A 14,994-nucleotide genomic window follows, 5' to 3' on the forward strand; every position below is an offset into this window, starting at 1 on the left:
ATTTATTTGCAGATCTACATCACAGAGGAATGCTGCTGGAGATCCAAGCAGTGCCTGACCTCGCTATCGTTAAATCACCCTCTGGGAAGCTCTCGTGGATCTTTGCTTTTAAGAACTTCCTCCTCCTGAAATAAAGCCAAGCTTCAACACTGGTGATGCCCTCCCCCCCCCAAAAAAAAAGCCACCTGCACCAGTTCTTCTGGTTGTTTTCTTGGAAAACAAACAGGCAACAGGCAATTTGGTGACATTTTGGTTACCACCAGTGAAAGGAGGCAGAAGGGATGTGTAGGAAGAGCTGCAGGGGAATGCCACCACTCCTGGCTGCAATGTGCTGTCGAGGAGTCACAAAGCATCCCTGCTTGGGAGTTCCCAGGTTCCCATCCAAAAATCCTGTCCTGTAAACACATCTCACTGACAAGTTAAGTGCTTCTGCTTGCAGAATGGACCTGCTGTATCCTCAGGAGAAGGTCAGCTGCCCAGACGTCGCATAGTAGCCAGAGGCATCTGAGGAGAACCTCTGGGAAAGACGCACCGAGTCCAGCTGCACCTCTCCGAAGTAAAAGTTCTCAAAGAGCTGAAAAGAGAAGAGAGATCATTTTGAGTGGCACCTAGAAAAATGTAGCAGCTGCTCCACCAGTTGGCCCTGCAAAAAGCCTATCATAAAACTGCTCTTTATGTGATTTTTGCCCCTGGGAGACTGCACTTAGCCTTTAGAGTAAGCAGGGTCTGAAATCAGCACCTCACTTTATCTACAGCAGTAGCTGCTCAAACCATCCCTGCCTTGCTTTTTGACTGTGCCTCATTTGGGGGAGCACTGGAACAGGTTGCCCAGGGAAGTGGTTGAGGCCCCTTCCCTGGAGATATTCAAGGTGAGGCTCAATGAGGCCCTGGGCAGCCTGATCTAGCAGAGGATGTCTCTGCTGACTGCAGGGAGGTCCGACTGGATGACCTTTGGAAGTCACTTCCAGCCTGGACCATTCTATGATTCCATGATTCTATGAGTCCATGATTCTATGATTCTCTGATTCAGGGAGCTCGGGGAGGCTTTTCACCACCCTGGGGTGGCTCTTGAGGTGGCAAGGAGCAAGGTCTGAGGCCAGGTTGTTTCTCACTGATCCAGGCTACAGGATGTATGACTTAACAGTGGGGGCTCAGTCCTAATCCCAACAAGCAGGCTGGAGGCTCGAGGTTCTTCATCCCAGCACTGACCCTGCTTTGTTCAACAAACCTTTCTTTGTTCTGCAAAGACTTGAGTGCAAATTAATGACAGCAAGCCACCTCTGGGTCCCCCAGGGCCTGGCTCTGCTGATTAATCCAATCCATGAAGCAGACCCAAATAAAATGATGTCAGAATTTCTTCCAGAGAGGTTAGGCAGTAACGCTGGACATGTCCGAGAGCATAAAGTGCTCCTCACGTTCCATTAAGAGGCAGGAAATTGCTCCACCTGGAAGCATCAATTGTGCCTTAGGAAAAGCTTTTTGATGCTAATTTCGAAACTCTGCTTAATGAGAGCGCTGTGAGACACTGAGGGCCTGAGCGGTGACATCTCTCCACCACGGAGATCTCCAAAATGTCCACTCCATCTGTCTCCTATTGAATTCTCTATCTATCCCTGCAGGCACCGGCTCAAGACAGTCTTACACACCCCTTTCCCGCTGCCGATGGATGGATTAATGACAACACCTCCGCCTAGAGCCAATGGTGCAGCAGTTCCTCCATCCAAACCCCAAAGACCTACTTAGCATCTGAAAGGCTGCCCTTCACCTCCTCCAAAAGGCACTTGGCTCTGCCGGGCGCTGGTTTGGGCAGGGCTGCTCTTTTGTTGGTTCTCCCAAGGGTATTCTACTTTGCAAACAGCCCTTTCCCCCAGGTTTCTTTCAGGACAATTGCTGAACTCCCAAAGGTCAGGACTGGGTCCGACTTTGTTCATCATCTTCATCGCTGACCCGGATGAAGTGGAGTCCCTTCAGCCAGTTTGCTGATGATACCAAACCGGGAGGGGTGGCTGAAACACCACCAGGCTGTGCTGCCGTTCTGCAGCACCTGGCCAGGCTGGGGAATTCGGCAGAGGAGAACCTCCTGAAGTTCAACAAGGCCCAAGTGCCTGCACCTGGGGAGGAACAACCCCCAGCACCTGTACGGGTGAGGGGTGACCTGCTGGAAAGCAGCTCTGCAGAGAAGGGATCAGGGAATGCCGGTGGACAAGTTCACCATGAGCCAGCAACGTGCCCTCAGGGCCAAAGCAGCCAATGGTCTCCTTGGGTGCATTCAGAACAGTGTGGCCAGCAGGTCAAGGGAGGATCTCCTCCCACTCTATTCTGCCCTAGGAAGGCCACTTCTGGAGTACTGGGTCCAGTTCTGGGCTCCCCAGAGAGACAGGGAACTACTGGAGAGAGTCCAGCAGAGGCTGCAAGGATGCTGGAGCATCTCTGTGAGGAGGAAAGGCTGAGAGCCCTGGGGCTGTTGAGCCTGGAGAAGAGCAGCCTGAGAGGGCATCTGATCAATGCTGATCAGTACCTAAAGAGCGAGGGGCAAGAGGCTGGAGCCACACTCTTCAGTGGTGCCCAGTGACAGGACAAGGGGCAAGAGGAAACTGGAACCCAGGAGGTTCCATCAGAACAGGAGGAGAAACTTTTCTGTGAAGGTGCTGGAGCCCTGGAGCAGGCTGCCCAAAGAGGCTGTGGAGTCTCCTTCTGAGGAGAGATTCCAAACCCATCTGGCCATTGTGATCCTGGGCAAGCTGCTGTGGGTGACCTTGCTTTAGCAGGGGGTTGGATGCAGAGGTCCCTTCCACCCCCCAGGAATTTGAGATTCTCTGATTCAGGTTTCATTGTCACTCCTCCAACAAAGGAGAAATTCCTCAGGGAGTGCAATTCTCTCCCTATCTTCAGAGCAGAGCAAGTAGGGCTTCACCCAGCGAGTACCACCGAGTCATGCAGGCCACACACCAGCCACCAGGATGAATCCAGGCCCAGCTCCAGGCTGCCAGCTCACCCGGACAACTCTCCACTCAGGATTTGGCTGAGGCCAGCAATTCCTCATCAACAGATGACAGCCAGGACAGCATCTCGGAAGAGAAGGGTTATTTGTGTGTGCAGAGCCAGCTCTCAGCCACGGCTCTTTTGGTTTGAAAAGGCTGCAGCTGCACTTGGATGTGCTGCCAGCAGCCCACCTGCCAGGGACTACCTCCTCCTCTTCCCCTGACCTGACCACATGGCAGCAGGGGAGCTGACCCCCCCAAGCTGCTTCTGCCAAAAAGCATCTGGGGTAGCCCAAACGCCACCAAGACCTGCATTTCTCTGCACCAGAACATTTAAGTCACAGAGTGCCTGCCTTGGAGAGATGATAGGCAGCTCATCTGCACCTCCCTGCAGCTCACCCTGCCTTTGGGGTACCTTTAGTCCCTCAAGACCTCAGCACAAGGACTTCTTGTGCACTGGGCCTGAAATAATTAACTGCTAGAATCACAGAATCAAAGAATTGTCAGGGTTGGAAGGGACCTCAAGGATCATCCAGTTCCAATCTCCCTGCCATGGGCAGGGACACCTCACACTAGAGCAGGCTGCCCAGAGCCACGTCCAGGGATGAGGCTTCTACCAGCTCCCTGGGCAACCTGTTCCAATGTCAATCACTCAGTGCTAATCACTCAGCCTCATACTAAGCCACCACAGGAGTCAGGCAGGTCCCCATCCCAGCAAGGAGGCCCCTCCACAGCAGCCTGTGGGTGACTCCCTGCAGCCACTACACAGAGCTGTTGTAAGGGAGCATCTCAAAGCTGGAGAGGAGGAAAAGAGAGTGGAGAAATTACTAGGGCCATCCAAAGTCCATTTTATACAATTAAAGATTTATACAATTAAAGATTAATTACATTCCTGAAAGCCTGCATAGCTCATGTTAGAGGACTTAGGATAAAACGTCTCATTAATAAGAGATGGTAGTAAAAAGGGCTTGGTCTCCTCTCTTCTTTCTTCTGGCTGATCTGAGAAGGAAGGGAGATTTCCAGCTCTGCAGGGCTTGCTGCAGTGCCTGCCATCAGCATGGCCACTCACTCCAAGCCCTAATAACCCATCTGGGTCACTCATATCCACACTCCTGTCCTCCACAGAGCACTCTCCACCCAGGAAAAATGGAAATCCTCTCCATTTCTAACAGGGGAGTAGGAGGTACACCAGTAAGCAAGAGGATACTGGGATTTGAAAAGGATTTTTTCGAGGAGAAGGGAGATGAGATGAATTTATTTCTGTAGAATGAATCATAGAATCCCAGAATCAGAGAATCCCAGGTTGGAAGAGCCCTCAAGGATCATCTGGTCCAACTTTCTTTGGCAAAAGCATGGTCTGGAGGAAACATGGAGGAAAACAGAACACTGGAACGTACCAGTCCCATCAGAAGCCCTGGAAGTCAAACCCTTCCACAAAGCAGCCAAAGGAAAAGTCCTTCAAATGTTAAGGAACTGGCTGGATGGTTGCATCCAGAAGGTTAGTGCTCAATGGCTTGAAGCCCAGATGGAGAGCATTGACAGTGGTGTCCCTCAGGGGTCTGTACTGGGACCTGTGCTGTTTAATATTTGTATCAATGACACAGACAGTGGGATAGAGGCATCATCAGCAAGTGTGCAGTGGTGGCAGCACCAAGCTGAGTGGTGCTGTTGATACACCAGAGGGACAGGATGGCATCCAGAGGGACCTGGACAAGCTGGAGAGGTGGCCCAGGTGAACCTCATGAGGTTCAACAAGAACAAATGCAGAGTTCTGCACCTGGGCTGGAACAATCCTTACTATCAATACAGACTGGGGGAGGAGGTGACAGAAAGCAGCCCTGAGGAAATGGACTTAGGGGTGCTGATGGATGAGAAGCTGGACAGGAGCAGGCAGTGTGAGCTTGCAGCCCAGAAGGCAAATCACAGCCTGGGCTGCATCAAAAGCAGCACTGCCAGCAGAGCCAGAGAGGTGATTCTGCCACTTTGCTCTGCTCTGCTGAGACCTCACCTGGAGTACTGTGTGCAGGTCTGGAGCCCTCAATACAGGAAGGACATGGAGCTGATGGAGAGGGTCCAGAGGAGGGCCATGAGAATGACCAGGGAGTTGGAACACCTCTGCTACAAGGACAGGCTAAGGGAGCTGGGGGTGTTCAGCCTGGAGAAGAGGAGGCTCCAGGGATACCTAATAGCAGCCTGACAGCACCTGAAGGGGCTACAGGAAGGCTGGAGAGAGACTGTTTGCAAAGGCCTGCAGGGACAGGACAAGGGACAATGGCTTCAAACTAGAGAAGAGCAGATTTAGATTGGATGTTAGGAACAGGTTCTTCACATGAGGGTGGTGGAACACTGCAACAGGTTGCCCAGGGAGCTGTTTGGGGCCCCATCCCTGGAGATATTCAAGGTGAGGCTCGACAAGGCTGTGAGCAACCTGATCTAGTGGAGGATGTTCCTGCTGACTGGAGAAGGGGGTTGGACTTAGAAGACCTTCAGAGGTCCCTTCCAACTCAGCCTGTTCTTTGCTTTTGTGATTTCCCTACACACCACAACCTGCCTGCCACACAAAACACACTTCAAAGCAAAAATCAGTGCATGAGACCAACCCTGCCCACCAGCCCCTCTCACCTCACACAGCTTCAGGCACATTGGACCAGAAGGACCCAACAGACACTACCCAGGTCAAGGACCCTCCATGTGCGGGCTGCTAGAAGCCAAGCAAAAGCCTTGTACCAAAGCTCTTTGTATTCCCTTGGCTTTTTTAAGCCCTGCCACCTCTTGTGTGTTTCCCAGGGAGAATGCTGCTAGAACTATTGATTTCTGGTAATGTAGCTGTACTTTCTGAGAGTAAACATGCTACAAGATTTAGAGGACAACCACTGACTTTTTTTTTTTTTCCCCTTTTCCTGCTCTTGTTTCAAGCCAGCTTCTTGTCAATGCTTCTTTGCTCCCTCAGGCTTTCCATGACAGAAGCCACCCGACGCCAGGCGTGGAGATCACAGCTCAGCCACCGTACAGCTGAGATCTCCCTTGGGCAGTGGGCAAGGAGACCCCCTCACAAACATCCTCCTGCCAGACCCCCGCAACACTCAGGTCCCTGAGGACTCAGGAAGAGATTTCAGCAGGCCAAGCTTCTACTTTTGACTTTCACTTCTATTTGTCTTGGGGAGAAGCCAAGCAGAGCCAAGGAAGATATTTATATCTCCCCCCTCTCCCCAGCCACCACAGAAACGCTCTGGTTTTGGAGCAGGCCTGCAGCACAGCTGATGAAGTGATGAAGCTGCTTTTCAGCAGGTTTTTTTATTCTGGGCCAGGAAAAAAGGTAGCTGGAGGTTGTTCTGCTTCACACACAAATGCTGGTAACTCTAAGACCCACCCAGGTTGGGTTGGAAGGGACCTTAAAGATCAGCCATGAAGAAAGACTGAGGGACCTGGGGCTGATTTAGCCTTGAGAGGAGAAGGCTGAGAGAAGATCAGATCAATGTCTATCAATATCTGAGGGGTGGGTGTCAAGTGGAGGGGGCCAAACTCTTTTGGGTGGTGCACAGTAATAAGTCAAGGAACAATAGATACAAACTTGAACATAGAAGATTTCACCTCAGCATGAGGAGAAACTTCCTTTACAGTGAGGGTGATGGAGCCCTGGAACAGGCTGCCCAGAGAGGTTGTGGAGTCTCCTTCTGTGGAGACTTTTCAAGCCCCACCTGGATGCATTCCTGCATGGCCTGCCCTGGGTGATCCTGCTTTGGCAGGGGGCTTGGACTGGATGATCTCTAGAGGTCCCTTCCAACCCCTAACATTCTATGATTCTATGACTCTAATTCGAACCCCACTGCCACGGGCAGGGACATCTTCCACTAGACCAGGCTGCTCCAGACCTCATCCAACCTGGCCTTGAACACCTCCAGGGACAAGGCATCCACGACAACCTGTTCTGGTGTCCCACCACTCCTGCTCCTTCCCACGGGTGCCAAGGTCCTACCTTTGCCCACAATGTGTGCAGGGAGCATGAGGAGGCAGGGCTCAGAGATCAGGAGCAGTGAGGGGGAGGTGGCAGGAGGAGGAAGGCAATCAGTGGCCGCACAGTTACCGAAAGCTGTGTCATTTGCTTGAAGCGGGACGTGAGGCTGAGCCACAGCCCAGTCATTCTATAAATCCAAACATGCCAAAGGATTTACATCCTCACTGCCTACAGAATAAATAAAAAGGCTGGGGGGGGATTTGTGGTAGTGTTTTTGTTTGGTTTGGTTTTGGTTTTTTCCCTTTTTAAGTGTTATAAATGAAAGCGACCCTGACGGAGGTAAAGGTCAGCTTAGGAAGCCACGCTGTGCAAGAGACTAACTCCCACCAGGGGAATAGCACTTTCCAGACTAAGTGCCCTCTCTCTTCCCTGCTGCCTTCCCAAATTAAATTAGAACTGAATGAGGAAAGAGCATTGTTAACTTTTAACCCCAGAGCCAGCTACTCTAATCAAACCTGCCAGAGATGTGCCCTGCCTTTCAAACCACTGCCGCCAAAGGGGCAGGAGCTGCTCAGGGAAGACTCACACCTCCCGTGCCAAGTGGGTGCCTACAGAGCAGAGCAGCATCCTCCTGGGAATCACAGGTTCTTTTTGGTTGGAAGACACCTTTAAGATCACCAAGTACAATCAGGCAGCACTGCCAAGTCCACCACTAAACCATGTCCCTCAGCACCACATCTACACACAGCATTGAAATCCCTCCAGGGATGGGGACTCCACCGCTGCCCTGGGCAGGCTGGTCCAGGGCTTGACAACCTTTTAGGGAAGAACTTGTTCCTAATGTCCAAACTAAACCTGCCCTGGCACAACTTGAAGATGTTTCCTTTTGTCCCATCACTCATTACTGGGGAGAAGAGACCAACCCCCACCTCACTACAACATCCTTTCAGGGAGTCATAGGTCTCCCTCCTGTCTCCTCTTCTCCAAGCCAAACACCCCCAGTTCGCTCAGCTGCTCCTCACCAGACTTATTCTCCAGACCCTTCACCAACGTCGTTGTCCTTCTCTGGACATGCTCCAGCACTTCAACATCCTTCTTGTAGTGAGAGGTTCAGAACTGAGCACAGTATCACAGATTCACAGAATCCACCAGGTTGGAAGAGACCTCCAAGCTCATCCAGTCCAACATTGCGATGGCCTCATCAGCGCCCAGTCCAGGGGGACGATCCCTGCCCTAGCCCTGCTGACCACACTATTGCTGATACAAGCCAGGGAGCAGCATCCCAGCACCTGCAGAGGATATGGCAGGGACTGGAGCCTTCTCCAAAAGCCATGAATGGGATATGGATATGGAAACAAGGATAAGCCATATTTCATACATCAGCCTGCAAAGTGCTGTATGTTCATGTGTGTAACTGCTCCTCCTTCTCCCTCTCCTTTCTGAGGGGCTGGGCCCAACAACATGACAGTGCAGGCAGCCCTGTGGTAGCTTGCACAGTTTTTTCTCCAGGTGGCCAAGAAAGCCAAAGGCATCCTGGCTTGGATCAGAAAACCTGTGTCCACAGGAGCAGGGAGGGGATTGTCCCCTTGTACTCAGCTCTGGTGAGGCCACACCTTGAGTGTTGTGTCCAGTTTTGGGCATCTCAATACAAGAGAGATATGGAGGTGCTGGAACCAGTGCAGAGGAGGGCAAGGAAGCTGGGGAAGGGCCTGGAGAATAAATCTGATGAGGAATGACTGAGGGAGCTGGGGCTGGTTAATTTGGAGGCGGCTGAGGGAGACCTCATTGCTCTCTACAACTACCTGAAAGGAGGTTGTACAGAGGTTGGTGCTGGTCTCTTCTCACAGGTAATTAGTGATAGAGCAAGAGGGAATGGCCTCAAGCTATGACTGGGTAGGTTTAGACTGGACATTGGGAATGAGTTTTTCCCAGCAAGAGTGGTCAGGGACTGGAATGTGCTGCCCAGGAGGTGGTGGAGTCACCAGCCCTGGGTGTGTTTCAAGGTGGTTTGGATGTGGTGAAGAGGAGAAGGAGGAGGAAGAGGAGAAGGAGGAGGAAGAGGAGAAGGAGGAGGAAGAGGAGAAGGAGGAGGAAGAGGAGAAGGAGGAGGAAGAGGAGAAGGAGGAGGAAGAGGAGAAGGAGGAGGAAGAGGAGAAGGAGGAGGAAGAGGAGAAGGAGGAGGAAGAGGAGAAGGAGGAGGAGAGGAGGAGGAAGAGGAGAAGGAGGAGGAAGAGGAGAAGGAGGAGGAAGAGGAGAAGGAGGAGGAAGAGGAGAAGGAGGAGGAAGAGGAGAAGGAGGAGGAGAAGGAGAAGGAGGAGGAGAAGGAGAAGGAGAAGGAGAAGGAGAAGGAGAAGGAGAAGGAGAAGGAGAAGGAGAAGGAGAAGGAGAAGGAGAAGGAGAAGGAGAAGGAGAAGGAGAAGGAGAAGGAGAAGGAGAAGGAGAAGGAGAAGGAGAAGGAGAAGGAGAAGGAGAAGGAGGAAGGAGAAGGAGAAGGAGGAGGAGGAGGAGGAAGAGTAAGAGGAGGAGGGAAGGAGAAAGAAGGAGAAGGAGGAGAAGAGGGAGAAGGAGGAGAAGAGGGAGAAAAAGAGGGAGAAGGAAGAAGAGGAAGATGCAGTGTAGAAAGCAATGCAGAGGACAGTCCCTGGATGAAGCAGTTAAACATGTGTCTAAGGGATGCTGTGCTCCTGAGCGAGGGCATTTGTCAAGCAGCCATCCTCGGGGGGGAGCTCACTTCCCACAGCCAAGGACCCCCCTAGAATGAGACAGCACCTCTGTGTTCAGAGCTGGAGAGAAGAGCAATAAATCAGTGCTGCTGGCCCAGGCTAAGGCCCAGCAGCCCTGGCTGCGAAGAGCAGAAGTGCCAAAGCAAACTGCAGCTTTTAAATCACCCGTCACGGGCTCAGCAAGCATGGAGAAACATTAATGGATTTGCCTGGAGATGCTCTGGGCAGCAGGAGGACAGAATAAGTCCAGACAAGGGAAGGGAGTCAGAGGTGTTTAAAACTTCCTTCACGTAACTGTTGGCTTGTGCTCCACGCCGTCTTGGCCTGGATTTTGCTGCTACCATCAGGATTATTGATCAGTTTTTTAAAGCCTTACACCGTCTAGGGGAGCCAGCCAAAAAAAAAGGACCCATCCTGAATGCATAACCACTTCAAGCAGCACTCAGAAAGGCTGAGGGAACCACCAATGCCTCATGGTTAGAGAGCACCACCAAAGAGCAGCGTTATGGCAGGATGAAATGCACAGACACACACCCAGGGGCTGTGGGGAGCTTGCTTGGTGTCAGTTCCCACCACAGAGAGCAGTGCCTTAGGGTAGGGATCAACAGGACTCAACTGTCCCTGGCAAGCAAAGGCACAGCCTGGCAGCAGCCTGTGACCAATCAGCCTGAGAAGCCCAATGAAGACTCCTGTTTTCTGTATCTGGAATGAGCCTGGCAGTTAGTAACTTAGGAGTTCTGGAGATGAGCTTGCTGCCACTCCTGCTGTGCAGTCCATGCTGAGGATGGGCCACCAGCAATCCCCTCTCCTCTGTTTTGGTTGAAGGTGTTTATCCACCAGAAGAGCACAGGATCATAGGATGTTAGGGGTTGGAAGGGACCTCCAAAGATCATCAAGTCCAACCCCCTGCCAGAGCAGGACCACAGAATCCAGCACAGGTCACACAGGAACACATCCAGATGGGTCTGGAAAGTCTCCAGAGAAGGAGACTCCACAACTACACTGGGCAGCCTGTTCCAGTGCTCTGTGAGCCTCACAGTGAAGAAGTTCCTCCTCATGTTGAGGTGGAACCTCCTGTGCTGGAGTTTCTATCCATTGCCCCTTGTCCTATCACAGAGTGCAACTGAGCAGAGCCTGTCCTCTCCCTCTTGACACCCAGCCCTCAATTATTTATAAACATTTATTAAATCCCCTCTCAGTCTTCTCTTCTCCAGACTAAAAAGCCCCCAGATCTCTCAGCCTCTACCCACGGATCCCTTCCAGGAAGCACATGAATGGGATGAGCACCACTCTCCCTGCCTCCATGGGAGCACATGGGCAGGAAGGTCAATTCTAACTGTGACCTGTCCTGTGACAGGACAAGGGGCAAAGGATACAAATGGGAACCCAGGAAGCTCCACCTCAGCGTGAGAAAAAACTTCTTCACTGGGAGGGGTCAGGAGCACTAGAGCAGGCTGCCCAGAGAGGTGGTGGAGTCTCTTCCTCTGGAGACATTCAAGACTCATCTGGATGCATTCCTGTGTAACCTGCCCTGGGTGGTCCTGCTCTGGCAAGGGGGTTGGACTGGATGATCTCCAGAGGTCCCTTCCAGCCCGTACCATTTTGTGATTCTACAACAGGTGACCCAGTGCTGCGGCCATGCAAGACCACACCAGGAATCGGTGTGCAGCAGCAGCCAGCAGCGTGGAGAGAGCTGAGAGCAGGAGATTAAACTGAAGCTTCAGAGGAGCCTCAGGCTTTACAGCTTCATCTGCTCAGTGACAACAGTCACAGCTCACCCGGTGGCAGCTGCTACCTCTGGCGCGTCCTGACGGGGAGCAGCCCTGACTGAAGGAATGAACTGGGAGAGCCGGGAGGGACGGGAGGTTGTTCTCCGTGGGAAATCAGCATGCTATGGTGCTGTGATCCCCTGCAGGGAAGGGAAGAAGCAAACAAAATCCTTGGCACCTGCTGACAAGAAAAATTAAGCGGTGTTCCTGGAGAGATGCCTCAACACGGAGCGGTGAAACCTGTTTGTTTGCAGACTCTCTGCACCTTCCCCTGGATACTCACAGGATCACAGGGGTTGGAAGGGACCTCCAAAAATCAAGTCCAACCCCCCTTGCCAGAGCAGGACCACAGAATCCAGCACAGGTCACACAGGAACACATCCAGATGGGTCTGGAAAGGCTGCAGAGAAGGAGACTCCACAACCTCTCTGGGCAGCCTGTTCCAGTGCTCTGTGAGCCTCACAGTGAAGAAGTTCCTTCTCATGTTGAGGTGGAACCTCCTGTGCTGGAGTTCTATCCATTGCCCCTTGTCCTATCCCAGGGTGCAACTGAACAGAGCCTGGCCCCTCCCTCTTGCCACTCAGCCCTCAGATATTTGTAGACATTGATTAAATCCCCTCTCAGGCTTCTCTTCTCCAGACTGAACAGCCCCAGGGCTCTCAGCCTCTCCTCACAGGACAGTGCTTCAGTCCCTTCATCATCCTTGTAGCCCCCCGTTGGACTCTCTCCAGCAGATCCCTGTCCCTCTTGAACTAGGGAGCCCAAAACTGGACATAATACTCCAGGTGAGGTCTCACCAGGGCAGAGTAGAGGGGGAGGAGAACCTCTCTTGATCTGCTGGACTCCCTCGACCCTGGTGGGACTCGCAGCAGAGCACGACCCCAACAGCCCCAAACCCTACCTGCACTCCACAGGACAGGAGGCATCCAGACAGGACCAGATCATGCTCCAGTAAGCACCAGGCTCTTTTTCCATCTCAAAAAGGATGATACATTTGAATTAAGGCTTGTATAATGTGTCCACAGCTTGGGGTGGAAAATGCCATGGAAGAGCACAGAACAATTGCTCTTCCAAATCATCTGGCCAAGGCACAACTGTGGTACCCATGCCAGCTACAGCAGGGAAGGGACCAGCCCTACAGCAAGCTGCTCTGTTACAGAGCAGATACCAGCCATAAACAAAAGGGATGAAGAGGGGGAAAGTTACTGATGGCAGAAAACATGGATGGATCTGTAAAATAGGCTAAGAAAAGAAGTAGAAACATTGATGGAGTCTTCTTGGAGTCCAGTGAACTTCAGCAAACTCTCTCCATCAGACCTCTTCTGATTAACCTCCTTTGCTGCATGAACCACAGCCTTCAACCCTGCTTTTGGAACTCCACCTATCTGCTTACCTTACATCACTCCTGTGACTTCCCACAGAGACCTGCTGGAGCCTCTCAGGTCTGAGGAGCATCTCTGTTGTTCCTCAGCAGGCTGGATTGTGAATGCAGGTCAGCAATGGAAAACTGCTGGTAAGAGAGCAGCCAGCAGGCTGAGGGAGTATTGATTCTCCCCCTCTACTCCACTCTGCTGAGACCCCACCTGGAGTAATGTGTTCAGTTCCGGAGTCACTATTACTACAAGGATGTGGATGTGCTGGAACATGTCCAGAGAAGGGCCATGAGGATGAGCAGAGGGCTGGAGCTCCTCTCCTATGAGGACAGACTGAGAGAGTTGGGTTTGTTCAGTCTGGAGAAGAGAAGGCTCCAAGGAGACCTTCTTGTGAGCTTCCAGTATCTGAAGGGGGCTACAAGAAAGCTGGGGAGGGACTTTTGAGGGTGTCAGGGAGTGATAGGACTGGGGGGAATGGAGCAAAACTAGAAATAGGTAGATTCAGATTGGATGTGAGGAAGAAATTCTTCCCCATGATGATGGTGAGACACTGGAAGAGGTTGCCCATGGAGGTGGTGGAAGCCTCATCCCTGGAGGTTTTCGCTCAGGCTGGATGTGGCTGTGAGCAACCTGCTGTAGTGTGAGGTGTCCCTGCCCATGGCAGGGGGGTTGGGACTGGATGATCCTTGAGGTCCCTTCCAACCCTGACAATTCTATGATTCTATGATACTATGAAAAGAAGGACCTCCAGAGCCAGCCTGCCTGTGCCCCATTTCAGCAGTGCAGATTCCTGCTACGAACACCTCCCTGCTGACCACCCCAATGGCCTGCAGAGGGCTGTTACCTCCACAGAAGCTGCCCCAGCTCCCATGCTGCAGTATGTGTTGGCAGAGCTCCTTCTTCCTCATGCTGAGAAATGCATCAAAACCTTTTACATTTATGACCTAAACTCCCCCAAAACTACAACAGACAAACCCTAAACCAAATCCCCTGGTGGCTCCCAGAAGATGAGATACAACTGGGCAACATGTCAAGAGCTGTGGAGTTTGTTCAATTAATAGATTTTTTTCCCCTCTTTTTTTTTTTTTTTTTCCCTCTTCATTCTATTTTCAACATTCAAAATATGTTTTCTGGAACAGCTTGGTGCCAAAAAAGAAATATCTGATTCCTGTATTATTCACTCTGGACACCACTCTGCCAATGATTATCTGTCAGAGGTTTAATTGTGCTTGAAAGCTTGCCAGCAATAAAGCAGGAGAAGTGGAGGGAAAGCAGGTAGGCAGGCACTCATCCAGGGAGGAGGCTCTTTCCTGGCATTCCCCACCTCCTCTCCAAACCAGCCACTGCTTTTTAAAGGACCACTGGCCAGGCATCCAACACCCTCCCTCACTGCACAGGTGGTCCTCCTCATGCACCACAGTATTTGGTTTTACTAAAGGGATGATATCAAATACATTTGATCCTAAGTGGGACTTAAATGGAGCAGTGAACTCCACTGAGGACTTCTTCTCTTTCCTGTATCTTTCAGGTTGGTTGCACAAGCAGCTGAATATGAGCAAGCAGTGTGCCCAGGTGGCCAAGAAAGCCAATGGCATCCTGGCTTGGATCAGAAATGCTGTGTCCAGCAGGAGTAGGGAGGGGATTGTCCCCTTGTACTCATCTCTGGTGAGGCCACACCTCCAGTACTGTGTTCAGTTTTGGGCACCTCAATACAGGAGAGATCCTGAGGTGCTGGAACCAGTGCAGAGGAGGGCAAGGAAGCTGGGGAAAGGCCTGGAGAATAAATCTGATAAGGAATGACTGAAGGAGCTGGGGATGGTTAGCTTGAAAAAGAGCAGGCTGAGGGGAGACCTCATGGCTGTCTACAACTACCTGAAAGGAGGTGGTACAGAGGTTGATGCTGGTCTCTTCTCACAGTTGATAGAACAAGAGGGAATGGCCTCAGGCTGCAACTGGGTAGGTTTAGACTGGACATTAGGAAGAATTTTTCCACAGCAAGAGTGGTCAGGGATTGGAATGTGCTGCCCAGGGAGGTGGTGGAGTCACCAACCCTGGATGTGGATGGTTTGGATGTGGTGCCTGGGGATATGGTTTAGGGGTGACCCTTGCAGAGTAGTGTTCTGGGTTGGACTTGGTGATCCTGAGGCTCTTTTCCAACCTGCATGTTTCTGTGATTCTGTGATTTCTGTGATG

General features: G+C 51.8%; 1 protein-coding gene across 1 annotated transcript in view; it reads right to left on the reverse strand.

The window, feature by feature from the left end:
• Nucleotides 1–14,994, reverse strand: part of ASCC1 (activating signal cointegrator 1 complex subunit 1) — a 65,957-nt gene continuing 50,963 nt past the window's right edge. Inside the window, exon 10 of the mRNA XM_054382759.1 lies at nt 1–574. Coding sequence (XP_054238734.1) covers nt 458–574 — 117 coding nt within the window. The 3' untranslated portion in view covers nt 1–457. The remainder of the gene's footprint in view (nt 575–14,994) is intronic.

The sequence above is a fragment of the Indicator indicator genome, chromosome 7 (genome assembly GCF_027791375.1).
Source record: "Indicator indicator isolate 239-I01 chromosome 7, UM_Iind_1.1, whole genome shotgun sequence".
Lineage (NCBI taxonomy): Eukaryota > Metazoa > Chordata > Aves > Piciformes > Indicatoridae > Indicator > Indicator indicator.